General features: G+C 38.4%; 1 protein-coding gene and 1 long non-coding RNA gene across 4 annotated transcripts; one reads left to right on the top strand and one right to left on the bottom strand.

Moving 5' to 3' along the window:
• Positions 1-1162: 1162 nt before the first annotated feature.
• LOC117830787 lies at positions 1163-19714 on the bottom strand. Of its 3 annotated transcripts, none has more exons than XR_004634843.1 (3): positions 19377-19713; positions 19154-19282; positions 1163-1382 (listed from the first exon to the last, which is right to left on the bottom strand). It is a non-coding gene; the product is annotated as an uncharacterized LOC117830787 (long non-coding RNA). The 3 variants fall into 3 exon arrangements; XR_004634842.1 differs by lacking the exon at positions 1163-1382 and adding an exon at positions 9626-10300 and having other exon boundaries at positions 19377-19711; XR_004634844.1 differs by lacking the exon at positions 1163-1382 and adding an exon at positions 18381-18734 and having other exon boundaries at positions 19377-19714.
• On the top strand, positions 16333-22225 carry LOC117830786 (prolactin-releasing peptide receptor-like). Its single transcript, XM_034709056.1, has 2 exons — positions 16333-16886; positions 19118-22225. Exons 1-2 carry the CDS (start codon positions 16438-16440, stop codon positions 19749-19751), a joined length of 1083 nt encoding a protein of 360 aa, XP_034564947.1. The 5' UTR covers positions 16333-16437; the 3' UTR covers positions 19752-22225.
• The last annotated feature ends 1086 nt before the right edge of the window (positions 22226-23311 follow it).

Below are 23311 nucleotides of genomic sequence, written 5' to 3'. Positions count from 1 at the left end.
AGACATTTTATATAAAAGAGCTTGTCATGGAGAGAGTACGAAAAAATAGCCGAGTCATTATCATGTGTAATGTCAAACGGCATATCTTGACATCAGTTTTTTGTTGAAAGGAACAGCTGTTAATCACAACTCAGGTCAGCTCTTAAAGTAACCCTTCTAAATTAAAAGACATACTTGTTCAGTAAATACATCAAAACATTTAAAAACAATAAACCATAGTTCTGCAGGGAGTATTTCTTAGCGAGGAGCATTGACCTCTTAGGGCCTGATTGGAACTTATTTTACTCCAAAAGACTGAAGAGTTAAAGCAACAAAGCCTTGTTTTGTTGACTATATTACATCTGTTTTATTGTGGGAAAAATGAAGTATAAAAATGAATAACTGTTTGCTGTTACCTACATATTTATACATTTTATCCCAAATAACTGAACTGTAAATATGTCACCTTCTGGTTTTGAGGGGACAATTTCTAGACCAGGAGCCCTGACTTCCTCAAGCTTTATTGTAACCTAAACCTATACATTTACATTTATGAGGGTAGTCGGATTCATAACAAAAACAACCCTGAGTTTGTGTCACTTACATTAACATCAATCTGAAAAAGTGAAGTAGGGACTATTTCTTGGTCAAAGGCAATGACTTCCTTTGGCCTTATTATTGCCTATTTCTATACTTATTTGATCCCGAATCAGAAGTCTGGAAACCATAAACTCTGGCTTGTATCCCATGAAACTGAAGTACAAAAAATATATATATTTAATATTTTAGAGGAATATTTCTTGGCCCAGAGCATTAACTTCCTCAGGTCTTATTGTCACTACATTTACATTTATTTAATCCCAAAAAAATTGAACTGCAAATCAAAGAACTAAGCTTTTATCTCCTACCTTTGAATATGTTTTTTCAAAACCAACAATCTGTATATTCTAAGAGGAGCAGTCTCTCTAGAGCCTGGTTGTAACTGTGAGGTTACAGTGTAAACTGGTGTACCCATCTTGAAAAGTGATATCCACCTCTTACATATACTCAACATTATTGCCAACACGATATTATCGTTTCATGTCTTAAACCAAACTCATCCAAGCTCTTGTTGAAAATATTCATCTCAAAGTTGAGAAACAGCAATGCAAAAACCTAAACATTGTCATTTTTTGCTACCACCTTTACTTGGCTGTAATCATAGACTGTATACAATGTAATACATTTACTTTCAGACTTGTGGTGCTGTCTGATCTAATGAAGAAAACTCAGGTGGTAAAACACATAACAAGGTCTATATGAAGAAAACCATCCATTAGGACTAGTGGAAGAAAAAAAACAATGACAACCAGGGAAACAATGCCAGACCATGTGCCAGACAGAGGACAGGAGAGTTTCAGTCACTGGGGAGAGCAGAGAACAAGGAAAGAGAGTTAGAGCCTGTCCCTTTTTGGGGAAGGAGGTCAAGAGTTGGACCTCCTGCTACAACAGGGCCCTGCAAAAGTCATGGCGTGAACAACATGAACAACATTCAACTGAATTGAACTCTTTTTTTTTTCACTTTCACAGTGAAGCTCTCACAGCAGATGTTTGTTGAGGCAACATCTGAAAAGCAGATCTTAATCTTCACCTCGGACAGCAGCAGAATAACCATGTTTCTTTTTCCTCTGTTAGACGTCCTAAGTGTTATATTTGTGTACAGGGTACACACAGTATCTTCAAGCACATAATGTTCAACATGGGTAAACGAATACACTTTCAGAGTAGTCTATGACTAACAAATGTAGTATCTGGTGGAAAAAAACACTATTAAAGCACTGAGATAAATCAGATTTGAAATATACTGTACAAAATTAAAGAAGATGCATACTGTGAAGCGTCTAATGTGCAGAGTGAAATGATGGAAATGAATGTGATCTAAGGTTCAGTGAATCGATTATTGTTGGTATGGACCTTCAGCACAGCTGTTATTCATAACATTAATAATAAGCAGATAAATGTTAAAGCCTAATGGCAGCACTTAAATAAAATAAATTCCAACCTGGTCAGAGTTCAGTTGAAACATTAATTAACTGATTAAATTGTGAGAAGACCAAAGTGTTTTCTGCATATTAATTAGAACCGTTTTGAAACGGTGTGAGATTTATGAATCTCCTTGATGTCTCGGGATGTTGGCTTTTACCAACAATGACATAAGTTTCCCCCAGTTGAATGATGATCATTTCAAAGTTTTTCACCCTATAAAATCCTAATTCTACACAGCTCTGTTTCTGTTTATCAAATCGGATTTTTCTGATCCACATACTGTAAGTGCAAGGCTGCAGAATGTTGGGGCCTAAACTGAACGTTGAGCATACATTATCATCTGTTTCTGTGTTGAAATTGTAAACTGCAGGGAATAGCGCTAAATAATCATTCAGAGCTTGCAGAAACAAAATGAAACATCATAAATCCCAGACTACTTGCAATTGGGCATTGTTGCTTGGGGAATTATCATCTAGTTTGTACTGGACGAGTAGCACACTGTACGTTTTTTTAGCTGTTATGAAACCACATTATTGAGTGTTCAGTGAATACAATGAAGTCTCAATTGGAGGCAGAACAGACCTCTTTCCCCAGACAGTTTGACAATGAATCTTCAAGCACAAAACTAGGAGCCTGAGACTGACGCAGACTCCGTGGGTTTATTTGTGGGTTGAATTGTATGTCATCAGGTACAAGATGTTTAGAGAGGTTGCCAGGGTACAAACAGAAAACAAGTAAGGAACTGTCTGCTTGGAACCATTAGTTCATGAGTAGCTCTTTATAAAATGTTTTAAAGGGATAATGTATAGCAAGCAGGTGTTTATTTTAGTTTATAGATTCCTTTAGTGAAGTGAATACATCAGATGATGGTGGTAAGTTGATCACTTTCAGACAAAACATTTGGTTAGTGGGGGCACCAGTTAGCCTTGCGGTTTAAGTGTGTGCCCCATGTACAGAGCCTATAGTCTGTGTGTGTGCAGCAATCCCTGGTTTGACTCCCAGCCATGACCCTTTGCTGCATGGACTTTAATGGACCCCCCTCTGAAGATAAGGAGTATTCCCTCTTTCAATCTATTCAGCACTATGCAATATAAAGAACCTTACGTCAGTAAAACCTTTCCGTTAAGGACTACTTAGAAATGATGCAGAAATATGCATATTGAAGAAACAGATCAGTGATGAGTGTAGGCCAAGGGGAGTGTGAGATGGGGATCTATGAAATGTCTGAAGATTTGAGAAACAGAATCGTTTGACTTCCATTACTAACTTCTGAAACTGACTTTTCTTTCTAAATAAATGAGCAAGCAGGATTATCATTTTCAGCATTATCAGCTTTTGAAGACCCACGGCAAGAAAGAAACTTTGTTTCCATTTTTCTATTCAGTTCTAGTTTTACATTCAAGCTTTCTCAAGCGAAGTACAAACTTCTTCAAAGGTTCATATGAGCAGGTAGAGATATGGAGTCGGTTCCAGTCAGAGAATCACAGGAAACAGATGGACAGTTGAGGATCTTCAATGTGGTATTTTTATGTGTGGTTCTGAAATAAACAAAATCCAATATTAAATGAACAGTGTTAGCATTTTGTCATAAGGATAAGGATCATTTAAACAGAAAGGAAGCAATTACTTGCAGATAACAAAATGTCATTAACTAATACTTAGGAAAGCACATATAGCCTACAACATAACACCACCTAACTAACAGCTCCAACATAAATAACAAGAAACACTATTAGCAACAGGTTAATGAACTATGGGTATTGGCTTAATACGTATGCCTTAGGTTTACCATTTGTACTAAATATAGCAGTCTTAACTAAAACAAATTATAAATCAACTTTGGTTACTCACTTTTCTTGGGACGCACAATACCAAAAAGATGAGGAAAAGCGGTCACACTGCTTTGATGATGTCATCAACTTACAGGAGCTATGGCAGGCAAATAGGGACAAAGGCTCTCATATAGGGCTTTCTTACACTTTCAGTCTTTTCGGAGATCGCCCTAATTGAGGACTTTAGGCACAGCTGAAATTTATAGTACTAAAAGAGAGAGGGGAGGAGATATTACCCTACAGTTGATGTATTGAACCTGTTTTGATAGGTAACATTTTCAAAGCCCAACTGGTGCTTTAGTGCATGAAGCTGCGGGTGACAAAGACTAAAAACAAATGTCCAATTTGCTGTCTGTGCTCTGCAGAAGTACAGGACAAAGATTTGTTTACAACCGCAATGGCAGCTGCTGCTGGAACAAACAGATACTCAGAGACAAGTGGAATCAATCACACGCACACACACACACACACACACACACACACACACACACACACACACACACACACACACACACACACACACACACACAAAGTAGGTTCATACCTTTACCTTCATTCAAAATGTGAGTGACAGACCGGAACATGACTCACATTCATCAATTCTGCTTCAGTGCCGAACATTTCCTCATTTACCTCGCCTGGTGCCTGGCCTTGCCGACAGCTCTTGCTTTTTTGTCAAGGTTTTCGAGGCGTCTCTCTGCGAACAGTTTGTTTAGATCAACTTTGTATGCCAATTAAAAGTTTTCTTCTTTCATGGAGACTAATAGATACACGGTGAGCTGGTTCACTTCAATTAGCCTCCTTTTTTGAAACACTGGGGTTGTTTTAAGGGGAACGTCTTAGCATACAAAACACATCAATACATTAGTATCCAAAGGATGAAATGTAATATCAACAATCATATGCACAGGCCAAATACATAAAGGGGATCATCATTACATTTGGAAATGATTACTTCACCTTTCTTTTTCCACAGACAGGAAGTTATTTTATGATGCTTTCTAACAGACAAAGCCTTTTCAAAGAGAAGTTTCTCTGTGAAGTTTAATAGGCAGTTGGAAAAATGGTATTGGAAAAATATCTGGAATTAACTTGGGTAATGTTAAAAGACGCAAGAAAGAAAAATGCAAACTTAAGAAACTTTACACTCTACATTTCCCATGATCAAACTTTCAATCATCACCTTTTAGGATATTTTATTTGATAACAGCCAATCTCTACAACTGTAGTTGATCAAAGCTTGCTGTCTTGAAAAGAATCTGATCTGTAAAAATGAAATTATGATAGATTGCTCACAGAGAAAAAGCACAGAAAACAAAAAACCCTAACATATTGTCAATAGATCTTCCTTTTTGTTGCTATTTCTGCTTTTTAATAAATAATAATAATATATTATATATATAATAGCCAATAATATATATATATGTGTGTGTGTAAGATATGCTTATTTTTTACCCCTTTAATTTTAATTGCTAATAACTTTTTAATAATTGATACTTTATAGGCTCTTGTTTGCTTTATATATTTCTTTTGCACTGTCTACTCTGTTACTGTTACACTTGAATTTCCCTGTTGGGGGACGAGTAAAGGACTCTCTTATCTTATCTTAATAATGTTTTTGGCTCTACACTTGCTAAAAATGTCTACATGCTGAGAGCAGACTATTGTCTGCAAGGCCAACCAGCGCTCCTCAGTCAAAAGATTTATCACACACAAACGCTGAAATGATTGTTTAAGAGGGTATCACAGTCTCCAACAAAAAAACTAAATAAAACCGCTATGATGTCAACCAATCCCTCATCTTTCAACAACCAAACTGCTGATCTCCACTTTTCGTCCCCTCTCACAGTACCAGATAGATGTCTTCCACTTCCAGTAGGGGTCTTGTCCACCCTGTAGGGATCCGCTAACCAACATTATCCCTTACATGTATCACTCTAAGTGACATATTAGAAGTGTTGTCCATTCTAAAAAAAGTTGACTGTAGCTGTGTGGACAATTCAGACGTAGCATCTTCTAAACACAAAGCCTGTGTGGACAATTCAGGCCAAACTGAAATGAGAGTTCCCTTACACTCTCGTTATCGCTCATGTAGCAGCCGATTGGCGTCATCAAGCAGTTATCTCCAGCCTGCACTGGGACGATTTTCAGCCGAGTGTGAAGCAGTGGGGATGAGGATCAGCACCTCCAAGTCTGAGGCCATGGTGCTCAGCTGGAAAAGGGTGGCTTGCCCACTTCGGGTGGGAGGAGAGTCTTTGACCCAAGCCGAGGAATTTGAGTATCTCGGGGGCTTGCTCACGAGTGAGGGAAAGAGGGAGTGCAAGATTGACAGACGGATCGGGGCAGTGACTGCAGTGATGCAGACACTCTACCGGTCTGTTGTGGTGAAGAGAAAGCTGAGCCAAAAGGCAAAGCTCTCAATTTGCCGGTCAATCTACGTTCCAACCCTCACCTATGGTTACGAGCTGTGGGTTGTGACCGAAAAAACAAGATCGCGAATACAAGTGGCCAAAATTAGCTTTCTTCACAGGGCGTCTGGGCTCAGCCTTAGAGATAGGGTCAGGAGCTCAGGCATCCAGGAGAGGCTCAAAGTAGAGCCGCTGCTCCTCAGCATCCAGAGGAGCAAGATGAGGTGGTTTGGGCCAATGGTCAGGATGCCTCCTTGGGGAGGTGTTTCGGGCATGTCCGTCTGGGAGGAGGCCACGGGAAAGACCCAGGGCACGCTGGCGAGATTATATATCTCAGCTGGCATGGGAACGCCTTGTTATCCTCCCAGAAGAGCTGGTGGAAGTGGCCGAGGAGAGCAGTGTCTGGGCTTCCCTGCTGAGACTGCTCAGCCACTTGAGAGTCCGCCATCTTGTTTGAATGAATCACGGGATATGTCGGGCCAAGACTTGATGAACTTGCTGAACCCTTTCAGCCTTTGGAAGAGTCGTATGTCAGCTGAATTCGAAGGAGCCTCAGGAATGGGACAGCCTTGGAAATGCCACTGGTCTTGAAACGTGCCCTTTGAAAGATACTCCAATGACATCATCAGGGTCAACAAGGACAACATTTAGCTGTTTCATGTGTTGAATATTGTTTTTTTTGTGGAGTGCATCTTTAATCTGAACACTTTTGACTCCCACCGGAGGAATATGACGAAATTTGTTCTTCACTGGATAAAGATGATAGTGGATCTGAGCCTCTTATAAAGTTATTTCCTCTCCTGAAATTATTTCTGCTTTTCCCCATCAGGATTTTTTGTATTCAGCTCAGTAGCCACTTGGTTCACTGGTTTATATCAGTGACTGATGCAGAGATTCCATTAAACATCACAGGGGTACAGATTAAGAGTCCTGCAGTTCTTGTGTGTCAGATAAAGGTGTCATTGTACACCTCAGAGGGAAGAGGATCTTTATATGGGAGCCATATGTTCATGTTGAACAGAGCGTCACTTTGATCCTAAAGCCTACACCTTGATGGGAAGTTCAGAGCCTCCTCAGTGCCGCACGGAAATAATGTTCTTTTGGGAGCAGTTCAAATCGCCCCCTATGATGTTCATTAGCTTTGCTTTATTCTCACTGTAAATTGAAGACAACAGGGAGCTCATAGTTGTAGGAGTCCACTGACATAAACTTGGATTGCATGGAAATGGGAGCTGCTGTCTTCTTTTCCAGGAAAATGTTCAGCTTGAGGGAGTGCATAATGCAATGGCTATGTTAAATAGCATCAAATAAATGAGTATTATTTTACATGATAGAGACATAATGACAACATTTTAACATTTAAAAACATTTGTTACCATTTTTTTAAACAAAATGTATACACTAGCTTATGCTGAATGTGAATATAAAAGTCACATTTGATATTTAAATAAGACACAATATTAAGCAAGCTGTTGTGGATATGACCACTGCCTTTCAATGCAAGGGTCCTAGGTTCAAAACCCCGACATGGACTCCCCTATGGGAGGTGGAATAAAAACACCTTCCTCCCGCTGTAATAAAAAACGTTATTTTGAAGTACAATATCCAAAAAATGATGGATTGTAAAGACTTCTGAAATGTTGTTGTGTTTTCTGCAATGTTGTGTTTTCTGAAATATCGTTGTGTGTTGCCCTTCAGGGCCACCGTAGAATTCTACCTCATCTCTGAAACATCAGAGGGAGCAGGGCTGCTGCTGCATACTGTTGAAGGTTTCTCTTAAAATTATTTTTAGACAAGGATAAAAATGTGCTTTATCATACACACAGTCCCTTACGAGTTTCTTCCTCACATTACAGTTCATGATGTGAGGGGGGACTTAAGTTGCAGATAATGTTAACACTATTAAATGCTGGGGTATTCCACAGTGGCCAAATTAAGCAAAGTTCTAGGAATGAGGATGCTCAAAACTTCAGGACGTAGAAAATTGTAGCAGCAAATTGCAGTTGGCTGTGGTAGCAACAGCTGCAGCAGTGGGAGCAGCATTTTCTCATTGTATTAGGTCTGTATGTGTCGGTTTGTTTGGCACGTTGATTAAGAGTTACATATCATTTACCTCTAGGTGAGCTGCTATAATTTTGGTTCACAAGTGTTGTATTATTAATGATCTGTTCCCTTGCATTCTCAAAACACATTTGTTAACATATTATAAAAACTTTATTAACTATTATCATTATTAATATTAATATTAATATTATTATTATTATTATTATTATTATTATTATTATTATTATTATTATTAATGTGACCAAGTTATCTCATGATCGTTCAATCAAAATGTGCTCCTTCAGTTCATTACCTATCCCGAGTTAATCTGCAGATGGTGACATGTAAAAATCAAAGTCAGAGTTCATAATTATAGCATGATATCAGCTAATCAAACACAATACTGATAATAGAGCCTGGTGAGGCTCTGAGAGCAGGTGGCACAAATGACATGTATTTGCATTGCATCAGCATATTTTGACATCTTTTAATGGGAAAATGTAATTTTTGAATTGCAGCTGACTCCATCTGTTTTAAAAATGTATATCCCTGAAACCATATGCATACTATTATGGGAAAAAGCAGTGAACATGCAGATGTAAATGCGACTCCCTGTAACGCTGACCGCCAAACCTGTTATCATTTTTGATTCTCAATGCATGCATTCAACCCCATGGGAAATAAATTGATTGTCTTTGTCTCTATCCAGTGACTCACTAATTTACAAGCTTCGTTGAGATAAGAGACAGCCATGCTGCCATTATGTAGATGCAGCGTAATGTATGTGGAATGTGAATATCTCCACGATTAATACAAGCAGAAAGAATAGAAAATAGACTCTCATATTTTTCAGCCTATATGTCAATACTGTTTGGTTGGTTTTTCATGGTTATCTTCAGTTGATGGGTTCTGCTGCTAGAGATTCCTGTCCTGCTTTTTTATCTTTGACAAAAGGCAAAACCTCTTTATCTTTTTTTGCGATGGTTTGTGTTGTACAAGGTTATTACAGTCCTTTCTAATAAATAAGAACTGCCGGATGAGCACTTACTGCTGCCTGACATCCATCATTCAGTCTGTCAGGGAGGTCATTTTTTAAAATCTTGTATGGGAAAGACATTCAATGTATAAACCTTACACTACCTTACTCTTAGAATATAACTAAATGAAACACAGCTGATCTTTTTGAAATGCAAATAAGGCAGATAATGAAAATACTGTTACTCAATCGACCATAACCACATGCTGGAATTTCAATCCACACACAGCCTACGGCTCAAGGTGAGACGCTCAAATGCTGTTTCATTGTCACAAAGCTGTTTTTTTAGATTTTAACTTTATTGGAAATCTGACAAATTATTAAAGCCTCATGACTTCCATATTGATCAGCAACTTATATTTACAACGGATACTGAAAAACTAGTAGGGCACAACCAGATACAGTGAGACAACAGTTAGCATTCAGCCACTAAGCTAGCACAGTTAACATTTCGTTTTCAACAGACAATTTGGTAAAAGCCAGAACAAAAAAACCCAGCTACTCTTAGCACCTCATCTTTACTTATATAGTATATGAAGGCCTTTCTTAACATTTTATAAAACACTTTCATAAAGAGCGCTAGCATGCAGACACTTTCTTGGCAACAGCTACTTCATTGTTTAATGCTAGCAGTAGGTGTTAAGTATGACTGTTGCTGGTAGTTCATCAAATATGATTTTATTTTAACAAAGTTAGGTTTGTTGCCTTTCCTGCTGTATCATCAAACACTTTAAATACTTATTTGTAAGCAGTCAGCCAATTTCAGGGTAAGGGTTCATTATCTGAATTGTTGGCTGCTGTTTTATACAGGAATAGCCAGGAGTCAGATGATGTTTCGGGAATGTAGCATGTTGTGCTTCACAGAAACGTGGCTGCATCTGGATATTCCCGACCACAACGTCTCCATTGGCGGCTTCCAGACTGTCCGGGCAGACCGGGATAGCATTGAGAGCGCTGTGGGCCTCCGACCATATTATCTGCACAGGGAGATCTCACATGTCATACTGATAGCTGTTTACATCTCCACTCTGCCAACCCGACTACGGCGTCCAACGTTCTCAACGCTGTCATAGCCAGACTCCAGACAGACCACCAGTGTCCTCTTCCTGATCTCTGGGGACTTCAACCATTTATTTTCTACATTTCTTACTTTGTCTTCTGTACATACTTTTGTTATCATTATTTCATTTTATTCGTATTTATATTTCATTAATTACTTATTCTCTTAATATTATTTGATATTCTTACTTATTGTTTATAGGAGCAACTTTAATGACTGAATTTCCCCCCAAGATAAAAAAAGTATTTCTGATTCTGATTATATTAGCAAATTTTCAAACTATATGTTATTTATTTAACCTGAAACATAATCATCCCTCAGGATTTTAACTTTCCGTTGTCCCTTAAGTTGCTGATATTGACGTCAGATAAAATGGTTGTTCCTGTGAATACTGTTAATGAGTTGGATGTTGATGCTCTAAATGGGTGTCTATCAAATCAGTCTTCAGTGTTGAACAATTGAGCAGATGCACAGTGCAACAAAAAAAAAATGCAGTTCCTCTCCTAAAGTGTCTCCTTGAGGCTGACTGGAAAAAAACAAGGAATTGCCATTAAATCCAATTTGACAAGGAAATCTTAAAGGTGACATTTCATGCAAAATCAACTTTTTAATGGTTCTCTACCTGAAATATGTGTCCCTTGCATGTCTACAAACCCCCCCAAAAATAAAAATAAATCCATTCTGCCCCTGTTCTGATTTCTCCACCTTTCTGTAAATGTGTGCTGAAACCAGCCGTTTCAGTTTTCCGTGTTTTTGTTCTGCACAACGACATCTGGTCTTTAACGGAAGCCAGAGCTCGGAGCTTGTTCAGTCCATAGACTGTATAAAATACAACTCAACTTCTCATCCGTTTTTCATTCCCTGCACACACGTGTGCTAACAAGGAGCTTAGGAGGGAGGCATGCTAGTTGTAGGCTGTCTTAATAAACACAAAGGGTGGTTTTACTCCCCACGTCTGCAGATTTGAAGATCTAGTGGATGATTTTTATTTATCATGGAAAAGTGCTAGCGCTAGTTAGCATAGCCACATAGCTACATGTTCGTAGCTGTACCAAGACACACGTCAACATACTGACAAATAAAACAACAAGAAACACTAAATCTGTGACCAATCGTTCAGAAAGGTCCTGCTGCAGGCGCCTCTCCGTCAGGATCAGATTCTGGATCAGATTCAGAGGGTTGAAGTAACACGGGTCTGTGAGCAGCCGTGTATATTCAGCCAACATGTAAACATTAGATCAACGTGCTGGACAGCCGAGGCCACATCCACTTCCTGAGGGCGCGTGGTCAGAGGGAAAACAGACTGTTCTGAACAGGGCTGAAAAAGAGTTTTTTTCAGGCATGCGAAAATCTGATTTCAAAGTGTTTTTTTGAGCATAAACTTTAAAGACTTGTTTTGGGGACCTCTTAGACCAATATATTTTGATGAAAAAGAGCATAAAATGTCACCTTTAACAACATACATAAACATGCTTCAAACATGGTTTTAAAAAATAGTTTTGGTCTTTGAAGCTCATTTCTTGCAAGTGACACTTTTAAAGCGCACCCACTAAGATAATTTAAAGGCTAGGAGTTGTACTAAATCTTGCATAATTAGGATTGACGGGTGAGTGTGTTGTAGTTGTTGCCATGAGGCTAGAACCCCATCTCAGGAACAATCTATGCCTGCTTTGAGGTTGACTGAAAGTTAAGTTCTGCATTTCTCCATTGTGTGGCTTCTCAACCACTCTACAGAAACTGAAACCGGACATCACTGAGAGTATATACGTCCATGTTCTATACAGTCCATGCTTTTCCCAGTAGCAATGTTTTAATACAAAGACTCCTGTCAAGTTTTGTAAGGGATGTGGACTTTTAATTTGTCAGTGGCTTTTTATTAGATGAATAAAAACCAGGCTTATGAGCAATTAAATCTTTGAAAGCCTACACATCAAAAGAAAATTCGCCCACACTTCTGTGAGGTTTAGTATTGGGTTTATTTGTCTCTACATGCCACAGCGTGATTCTAACTCAGCAATTAAATTTCAGCTTTTATCAGCTCCATCCATAATTGGTCTTTGAAGTGCATTTTCTGAACTACTTCAACTGCAATATTTATATATCATTTCAAAAGACTCTCAGCAAATATTTGTGAATGCAGCAAGAGACCTGTGCTAATCAATATTTTGCAGTCGTTGTCTCTATGTTGAGATCTATCAGTGTTAAACCTCTGCAGCTAACTGACCAACTAATCAGTCAGAATCAAACGTCATGCTCAAGACCAACCCAGACATCAATCTTAGAGGGTCTGTGTAGCGTTATTGGCTTACTGTCACTGCCATAGATAGCTCTCTCTCTCTCTCTCTCTCTCTCTCTCTCTCTCTCTCCCTCTCTCCCTCTCTCCCTCTCTCTCTAAACAGCTTCAGCTCGCTTCGGCAAAGTGCATGAGGAAGGTTCCCTCCTCACACTCCACTCATCTTTGCACTGGTGATCAACACAGGTGAGTTACTGAGGGATTTTTGTTTGTATATGTTAGTGTGCTAAATGGTCTACTTTTGCTTTGTGGGTGAAGTCTTTGGGGGTTTTTAAGGTCAAAACAAAAATAACTAATTGAAACAGAATAAAAATGATGTTACAGATAGAGCAATAAAGTGGTGGTTATATTATAGTCTACTTAATTACTTATTTGTGGTGTAGACAGTATTTTTAGAGCTTTAGGTTATATCTCTATGAGTCCATTCTGTTTAAATAAGTGTTTATTGAAAGGAAGATAGAGTATATAATTACTGTTGTCTGCAAAGGCTCTGTTATGCAAGAGGTGACACTATGGTCCACAGGTTTTTACCCAAATATCTAAATTAAATCTGGACGATGCAAATGAGTGAGAAAATATTTAACTAAATATTGAAATATTTGATTAAATGATTGTGAGTGGCACAGAATCTGTGAATGTGAACAAATCTGTCTCACACAGGAATAAAACAGACCAAAGGCATATATTTCTTGTTTTTTCATAACTTTGTTCATTCCTTTGAGCAATGCTGCATCAGTGATTATAACATATTGTGAAATTTGCTTTGAGCTTACACTGTCCTTTACTGTATGTTTATCAAAAGAAAGGGAGTCCCCAAGTTTTGGATTTTAAGTGTTAAGTTTCTTTTTTTTTTTTTCTCAATTGTTGCTGTGGGAAAATGAGTATCTGACTATATTATTCAACTTGATCTTTTGAATCAGTTCAATGAATAACTTTACATTGAACATAACATTCCCTACAGTCAGTGTAAGCCATTTCATGCATACAGTATGTTGCCATACATAATTCATTCTATTTTTTATCAAATTCAACGCCACCCAAAATGAATAAAAAGTGCACCCACACTTTGATACAACTATCTTCATTTAAATTTCTAACAGACAGAAATCAGAAAATGTAAAACATCTTACCCTGACTGTTTATAAATATCATGATAAGCTGTTAGTGATAAGCTTTTGTATGGACACAGTGTGAATTGATTCTATATGGGAAAAAAGGCCCGATTCCCTCTCTGTACCTCTGCACGATAACAAGTGAGCCGTATTCATTTATCCTCATTAACGCTGCATGTCGGCTGTAGCGACATGATACCTTCAGGAGGGCAGGTACTGTTGATTCTGCGGTTGAAAAACATGCCATGTGACAAGGTGAAAAGGGTCTGAGAAATTGGGATGACATTGGGTGCTATACAAAGGAAAACCCCATTATCAAAGAGGACTAGTGTTTAAAAGCACTCCCTCAGGGTATTGGCTGAGCTCAGCTGTTAAAACGCTTTTGTTGTGGCTATAGGTTTGATTCCAGCCTCGGCCCCTTTGTTGCATGTCAGTGAGAAAAAAACTGACCGTCACTGACTGAAGGATTTGAAGCATTCAGAGCCAGAAGCTAGGATTATTAAAAACAAGAAACAAAAACAAAGGGAGCTTCAGAAAATAATCATTTACTGTGTATTTTGTCCAGAACTTGTTGGTTCTATTTGTTGATCTTATACACCGGAGAGATGACATGTCAGTGATGATATGATGCATAAGGACATTTGTAGCTTGTAAAAAATGGTTTGACATTCATAAACCAAGCTTAGATAAAAATAAGTATTTTCCTTTGGACATTTGACTGCAAAACTTCCACCTTTTCATACATAGCACCTTTACTTAATGAAACACTGTATGTAAGAAGTGGTCCAAGCCTTTTTGTTGGGAAAATGAAGGCAACACTAAATTGTTTAAACCAGTCTTTATCTCAATAGCCAGCAGGGGGCAGTGGAACTAGTTGTAAAGGGAGCCAGAATGAGAAATGGCCCTATTTTCCATTTGATTTATGATCTATGTAAATTCCCAATTAGTGCATGGTCTCAGTTGCTGGTTTCAAGTAATTAAAGCATTACATGTAGTTAAATTTAAAACAATGATGGTAAATATCGATCCCATGGAGAGTCAAAGTAATAATAAGGCAGGGTATGGTTTAGGGCAAGGCTGACAGTGATCGAAGACACCTTGAGCAAAAGCATGCAGCCTCGTAGATTTGAAGTAATCCGAGGTTCTTTAAAGATATAATGTGTTTGGATTCAATCTTTAACTGGACTTGGACGTAGACCACCTTTTCAGTTTCAGCAGTAGAGGGGCCGGCCCGTTGGACTTTCAACAGGTTTTAACCATAGACTGTATAAATAATGGACTTAGTATCCGTGACATCACCCATCTGTTCCTGAAGCGCTGTTTTGTAGCCAATTGTCGGCAGAAGCCATATTGGAAATGCTGAACTCAACCTAACTGCTGTCGAGCTAGTGTGAAGTAAAGAGGCGGGCTTTGAGCCTCCTTGCCAACAGCTACAGTGATCTCGCCTGTCAATCAAGTCAGCTGTGCATCTTATAATGGAAAAGTCATAATCTTATTATCTTCAAAATCGCCGCATTATGAAAAAATTCACCCTCCGTACAATGTGTGCCGATCCAGAAATAAGCTATTCTGACTAAACTCATTTTTTTGCACCAGGCTGTAAACATGTTTATTTCTGCTGTAAAGATCGGCTTTTTTGAATTTGTGTGTATGTGGTTTCAAGTACTTCCGGGGCCAGCCTCAAGTGGACACTTGATGAACTGCAGCTCTTAACATTTCAGCATTGGCTTCAATTCTTGCAACTGGAGGTTACCGCTTGGTTTTAACGCTAGTGTTAACTTCATCGAAGTTTACGTCCTTGTTAAAGGATTCATTTTTCATGGAGTTGAATGTTGGATTAACTGAACCTACCTCTTCTTAACAGGCAGTTGTGTTATTCATGGTGATACAACTGGTCTCTTTTGGTTTGGTAGGTCATACAGGGGTCATACAGAGAAATCAATCATACGGAGGCATCAATATTAATATTAGGTCATACAGAGGCATCAATATTAATTTCAGTCTGTTTCATAACCAACTAAAAACTCCTCACAGAGGCTTGATGATGGTTTTCAAATCCCATCTCATATATAATGCAACTAAAATGATTGTTTTGTAGTGTACAACAGTTAACAAAAAAATTAGGAACCATGGGCTGACTTCGACCTCTCAAGCTTTAACACTCACACCCCCCACGCACCACTTTCCTTTATTTTCATGTCAAATAATTTTCCACTTAGTATGCAACAATAACAAATAAAAATGTTTGCTGTTAAAAGGCATTACAAATCCACCACCTCAGACACTCTGAATAGACATTTGAATGCTTTACAGATAGCTCCAAAATCACAGCGATGCAAATAACACCTGTTTATTTGATATAAAAATAACATATACCATATGTAACCGGAGGATGCAGTATGTGCTTTCATAATCATAACCCTTCTATAGTGTACATTTCCCTCTTACTGTGAGTGTGTCGGTGTTGGTAAAAGCACCTTAATGGTTTTCCCCTTTGTAAATGTCCTGATCTGTTTTGAGTAGAAAGTTGTTGAATTTTGTGCACAGGTCCTTTGATTTCATGCTTTCATGTTCTGTTACAACAGCTAAAATGTGTTTTGTTGTACATATTTGGACAGTGTGTCTGCTGACTGGTTGGTTTCTGCTGCCATGGAGGGTAATCAGAGTGGTTTGGCTGGAAGCACACAGCCATCTGTGTCAGGAGAGCACACAGATGGACACATATACGAGGTGGCCGTGCAGAACAACTCCTCCAACCGCAGCTCCCAGTTTGCAGATGTGGCTCTGCTGCAGACGTTCAAGCCCCTCATCATACCCTGCTATGTGCTTGTCGTGGTGGTGGGTGTCTTTGGGAATTACTTGCTCCTGTACGTCATCTGCCGCACACGCAAGATGCACAATGTGACCAACTTCTTCATTGGAAACCTGGCCTTCTCTGACATGCTCATGTGTGTGACCTGTGTACCGTTCACTCTCGCCTATGCCTTCAACCCGCGTGGTTGGGTTTTTGGACGCTCCATGTGCTATACGGTGTTCCTCATCCAGCCTGTCACAGTCTATGTCTCAGTTTTCACACTTACTGCAATTGCTGTGGACAGGTGGGTGGATCTATTTGCAATCAGGACTTATAACTCTGAGATAAGAATTGACATTTTCTTTTCTTTTTTAAAGTTTAAACCCTTTTCTTTCATTTCAATCCTTGTCAGTCTGCTGTCTGATGATCATTTTTCTGTCGTTTTGGTCAAAAATCTCTTGAAAAACTGATAAGCACCCCAAGAGACCCTCCTGATTAAATAAATATCAAATAGCATTCAGTAAATTCCCCTTGATTTTTAATTTACTGAAAATGTCATACCAAATTACAGTGAATTAAACTGTCCAGCCAAATTTCTCAGGTTCAATTTCATTTTGAAATGATGAGATGTGCAGATAAATTGGTTAGTGCAACCTTTTTGAGCGGAAATTTAACTGAGAGCTCACAAATTATGCTTCATAAACTTATAAAACTTTGACTCTTTATAATTCTTAGCATGCAGCATTGAGTGAATACAGACGACTCTGGCTTTATATCTATAAACAATCTAACTTTAAAGACCCTGGAAAATTTGATTAACAATAAAAGTCTATCTACGTTATCAAAGAGAGGTTTTTATTATTTAAATGTGGGTTTTATAAGATACTCATCAATAGTAGCCTAAGTGAACTTTGCTGAGTAAAATAGATAACACTAGCATAGTCCCAATGAGAAGCAGACTTAAGTTTCTACACTGAAAATATCAAACTGTATAATATATGCTATGTAATGCAGCACCTGAAACTCATACTGTGAACATCTAAATTCCTACAGGTAAAAGAACACTGATGTTTAAGTTAACTTTATATTTCTGGATATTTTGGATGCGTCACTTTGAAGTTGATGTCTCTTTCCTTTGGGACTATGTTTCTATCCAAACCACAACCTTTATTTTTCGGCATGCACCACACGGTATCAGATCAGCAGTCCGGGTCAACAGGAAAACCTAATAGTAAGTATCATAAAGATTCAAGGTAGTTCAAATCCTGTGTCAAATCATTGTATTCCTGAAATGGGGTACAAATGTGGAATGCTAAGTACTTATAACAAAGTTTTGGAAACTTGGGGGAATATAGCTCTGTAAAAAACAGCACTAGCAACAACCAAATAGCCTTCATTCAGCATTGCAGTCCTGGCTTTGAGAATTGGAGCAAGAAAGCTGACTTTGCTATTGTTTTTTTAACTGCTAACTATGGTGTGACCAGCAAAGTAGCTAACTTCTGTAACTTACCAGTCAGTGAAAAATTGAAATAAATATATTTTTTAGGACAGCAGTCCTCATGTTTATCTTCCTACTCTGACCTAAACATAATGCATAAAGCTGCACTGTGAAAATGGTCATGTGCCATTGTGGAATACAAAGCCAGGCAGAATGTCATCCAAAGGTGATCAGGCACACCAAAAATGAAGAGAAACACAGCCTAAACAGCATGTTAAAATAATGTTCTAGAAGTTTTTTTTATAGTTAGGAAATTTGTTTTTCCTCAATTTTTTGTGGATTCTCAAGACATCTCTGAACATTGCTTTCATGTATTTTCACTAATTCAAGCTGAATTCCCTGATGCTTTAAGACATGTACAAACTGCATAAATAACTTTACATTTCTCTTAATTAACAAACAATACACATAGTTGTAAAACTCAAACTCTCATTTAGGTTTAACTTTTGCAAAGAACAGATGAACCTGCAACATAATGTTCCTTATGGGACATCCCAAAATCCAATTATCCGACTTAAAACAGTATTTGTTGAGAAAGCCGTCCCAAGGAAGACCCCTGACATCCCCAGAATCTGTCCTGTTCACTTGACTGAAAAGTCGAACATCTGAATTCTTTCCGCTGTTTTGCACTCAAACTGTGGATTTTTCTCCCTGCTGAGGAGAAGACAGCTTTGTAAACTCACCTTTTCTTTCATAGAGAGTTGTTTATTTTAGCTTCACTACTTTTTGGGGAATAATTCGCAACCTTAAGAGCTTTTTAACTTTTCCCTAGCAGGATGTTACAGGTGAAATGTAGTTGTTTATGGTAGTCTTAATGTAAAGATAAAAACGGCACTATGGAAAAATTGCAAATCAAATGCACTGCCTTGAGATTCTGTGTGTTAATAATCCAAGGCGGAGGAACTGAGATAACTTTTATACTTGAAATAACTGAATAACTCATAACTTGCACTTTAATTAAGATTTTGCCTCATGAATTAATTTTAAATCAGTCATATTCGACTGATACGTTTTTGTACCCTTACTCTTTCTTGCAGGTATTACGCAACAGTTCATCCCCTGAAGAAGCGTACCTCTGTGGCCACCTGTGCCTCCATCCTGATAGGCATCTGGCTGCTGTCCTGCGGGCTCGTAGCTCCAGCCATCACCCACACCTACCATGTGGAGTTCAAAGATGAAGGCTTCACCATTTGCGAGGAGTTCTGGTTTGATCAAGAGAAAGAAAGGCGTGTTTACGCGTACAGCACCCTGCTGGTCACGTATGTCTTGCCACTGTCGGCTGTCTTTGTCTCTTACCTCTGTATCACCGTCAAACTGAAGAAGTGTGTTGCACCAGGAAACAGGACCAAAGACCAAGCAGGGGTTCAACAAGCTCGTAAGAGGAAGATATTCCGCCTTGTGGCACTGTTGGTGACTGCGTTCGCAGTGTGTTGGCTTCCCATTCATGTGTTCAACGTGCTGCGAGACGTAGACATTCACCTCATTAACAAGCGCTACTTCTTACTGATTCAGCTGCTCTGCCACCTGTGTGCCATGAGCTCCTCATGCTGTAACCCTTTCCTCTACGCATGGTTACATGATCGTTTTCGTGCAGAGTTACGAAAGATGTTTAAGTGCCATCATCGCATAGGAGCGCCTGCAAATCACTGTGCTGCCGGGGTTGCGCTGTAATTATGTAGTAAATACTATTATGTAGTAGATGCTTGTACTTTTCTACTTTAGATTGATGATTCATATTCAGTACTTTCACCAAGTGCAAGTGGAAGAACTAGTGTGTCATCAAAGATTGGAGTTGATCCAGAAGCTTTTAGGGCAGTCCATTGAGTATACAAAGCATTGAACTGTATTGGCTCTTTAAGAGATGTTATTCTGTTCAATTAAATGATCTCCCTGTGAGAGTTCAAGATATAATATTAAAATGTAGAAACTTCGGATGTAACAGCTTCAATCTACTCCATCATTTGGTCAGTGCAACCACAAGTGTCTATCCTCTCTGGACCATTAATGTCCACTGATGTTTTTGCCATCAAGCCTACGTATCATTTGTAAAAACGTAATCTTTTTTAGCTACTGCATGGGAAAAGTCTGATAGATTCTCCAAACAGGAAATGCTTCATCCTCTGGGGAGCATTAGCATTCAAAGTAAAATTCATGACAATCTTAATTCAGGTTTCAGATACTCTTGGTGTTGAAGGTGTTACTGTATAAAATGCCAGGGGTTTGAAGAGCAACATTTTGAACTAATCTCTGAGGACTGTGAATATCAGCAGCAGATTGTATAAATATAAATATAACATCATTACATTTGTAGATGCTAGGGCTCTGTCAAAATGTAAGTGAATATTTTCTAAAAACGTAGTTTTTTTCTCTGCGTTTTGACCTCAAGTCAAACAGTTTTAGGTCACGAAAAACAGAGGAGGAGATTTTTTCTGAAAAAACACTGTTTTGTCGTATTCCTGCGGACAGCAAAAATGAATGTTTTGGGAAATCCTGATATCATCCCCTGAACTTGAGCATGGTAATCATTGCTTATAAGTATTGTGCTAAGATGGCAGGCTACCAGTTAGTTTACATCTGTTATGATTGGTTTAATTGCATGTATTCGTCATTAATAGCTATTAATTCACCACTCTTTACATAGTTAAAAGAATGCTGTTTACAGTTGATGCTCGCTCGAGAAGACGCTCAATATGCTTGGGCACAATGTTCATCTGTGGTGTGTGATTTTTTCAACTGTTGTAAGTATTGTTGTGGGGCCCGAGAAATAACTGAAAACACTTTTCATGTGGACAGGGTTTTTTTTAACTCTGAGAAAAAAAATCTGTATCTAAAAAGTATCAGTATTGTGGACATAGCTTAGCCGTGGAACACAGCCACTATATATGTCATGCTATTGCTGTGATCGTAATAGGTTTGAAAGAGGGTCAAGGTCTTTGGGATCATGCTCTGAAAACCATGAAAATGCCAAACTCCTTGGTCATCGCTTGGGTGGGAGTCTTTCTCAGGAACAAAGTGTTGGATTAACAGATGGTAAGAACGACAAAGTCTGCCCATAGTTGGGAAACTGTGCTACTCCTAGGGTCATTACAATCTAGTTAAAAAAAATTACTTTTCAAAAAAATAATGTTTCACTGTTTGGTGTCATTTCAACATTGTCAAAGTATGATAGTTGAAAGTGAGTTAAATGCTTGTGAATAAGACATATTGTTCAAAAAGCTGCCTTTTATAAAAAGATAACAGAGTTTAAAAACATTTGTAGTAAGTAGATAATGACCTTTTAATACAGAAGAGATTTCTTAAGGATGAAGCTCTCCTCTAAAAGAAGAATTAAAAGCATTTAAGTTGTGCTCAATGAACAAAGTCCAGCTATGTGGACATAAGAGGGAAGGAGAATTGAAAATTAAAACTGTGTTTGGATAAAATCATTGCAGACAAGGTTGAGCGTTTATGTCAGAGCTCACGCACGAGTCGTTCCTTCTTTGAGCCCTTTAGAGCAAATTAAATTCTTGAACTTTGTCCCCCCCGGCTTTCATTTTCTGAAAGCGTAGAGCTGATGAATATGCACCTTTAATTACAAGTTATTAAATTATTTCTGTTAGCGTTGCAAAATGTCTGTAAAAAAAAAAAACCTCTACAGCTCGATGCTTTACTCTGTGTTGCAATCTCTTTATTATTATTATTTTTGTTCAGACTTTGAAGACAGGAGATTTAAATATAGTGTCATACAGTGCTAAAATCAATGTCTTTAACTGATGTCTACAGTTCAACCAATGTTGGCTTTGCATTACAGTTATTATTACACCTGTGCTGTATTCCTTGTATGCAAATTGTCTCTTTTGTGAAGGCAGATGGGACAGATTTATCTTCGCAGCAGCTTAAGCTCACCGAAAACAATAAGTTTGAAATGCTTCATTTATCTACGTATGTGCCTCTATTTTTGCTCTGATCAACATTTTCTTGTACAACAGACTCAGTTATACATACTAACCCTTGGGTGCTCACTGTAAATAATGAACTCTTACTTAATGCCAAGATCTCTTTGTATATGACGTACATGATATTTGGTGTGACATGCAAAAAAGATATCATTTGTAGCTTTACTTGCAAAACACTGTGAAAACGTGTGAATAAACACAAAGATCTAAGCCCAGTCTTCCTCAGATCAATGTTTCTGCATGACGTGAGGTTGTTGGATTAAATTATAACCAACTTGTTCAGAGTGCGGAGTCACAGCTGAATTTAATTTAACTAATTTAATAATGGGGAGGGCGAGGTGTTTTCTGCATATTAAATGGACCTTTTGAGGACCTTGAAACAATGCTAGAATTTATGGATCTCCTTGATGGTTTCAGTCTGCTCAACATTCCAACAATGACATAAATCTCCCCCGGCTGAATATTAATTCTTCATCAAAATTAAGCGTACTTCTCATTCTGTGCATCACATTTGAATTTCCAAATGGAAAGTGAGCGCAAGGTCTTGTTGTTTTCCCTGGGGGTGCACAATCTACAAATAAGACCCTCTGTGTAATGAGCATCCAGTACAGAAGCTGCATTTGTAGCAAGGCTAACTTTAAATCATATTCTGGGATCCTATATTCATGAATAACCAAACACTCAGAGACAAACTATTAACCTTTGGATAAATGTTATCTTTCACACTAGTTCAGATCGTGATGCTGGTATTTTCAGAGAAAACATTATTGAGAAGTAATGCAATTTACTTAAGTAGGTAACCCCTTGGCGATTCAACATTAAAGCTCCTGTAAGGAACTTTTGGTTTGTGTTGATTTTGGTGCCTCCTGTGGACAAAGTGGTACACTTTCTCAATTTGCTGATTTTGTTCTGTTCCCCAGTAAGTGGTGTTTCTTGAAACAAAAAAATCTCATCCTACCTTCCTTAAACAGATGTTCTCACTTTACTCAATGTAAAATGTTAACAAAGTCAGGGGCGCCGTTGGCCTAGCAGTAGAAGCGCACGCTCCATATACAGAGTCCTCATTGAAGCAGTTGAGTCCCCGTCTCGACCATTTGCTGCATGTTTCCCTCACTTCCTGTCCCCCCCCCCCCCCCAAAAAAAAATGTAAACTGTTTCCTCAGTGTGCTGTAAATTGCTATTCTTAAAACGTTAAGAATAGAAATAATCATTCTTCTTTGCTTTTGTAGGTCATTAAAAAAACTGTCACCAATACTTTCAGTTGGTTTCACAACCAGTAAAGAACTCCTCACAGGA

Source organism: Notolabrus celidotus, chromosome 19 (assembly GCF_009762535.1).
Source record: "Notolabrus celidotus isolate fNotCel1 chromosome 19, fNotCel1.pri, whole genome shotgun sequence".
NCBI lineage: Eukaryota > Metazoa > Chordata > Actinopteri > Labriformes > Labridae > Notolabrus > Notolabrus celidotus.
The sequence above is the reverse complement of the archived record's forward strand: the minus strand, read 5'-3'. Positions and strand labels throughout refer to the sequence as shown.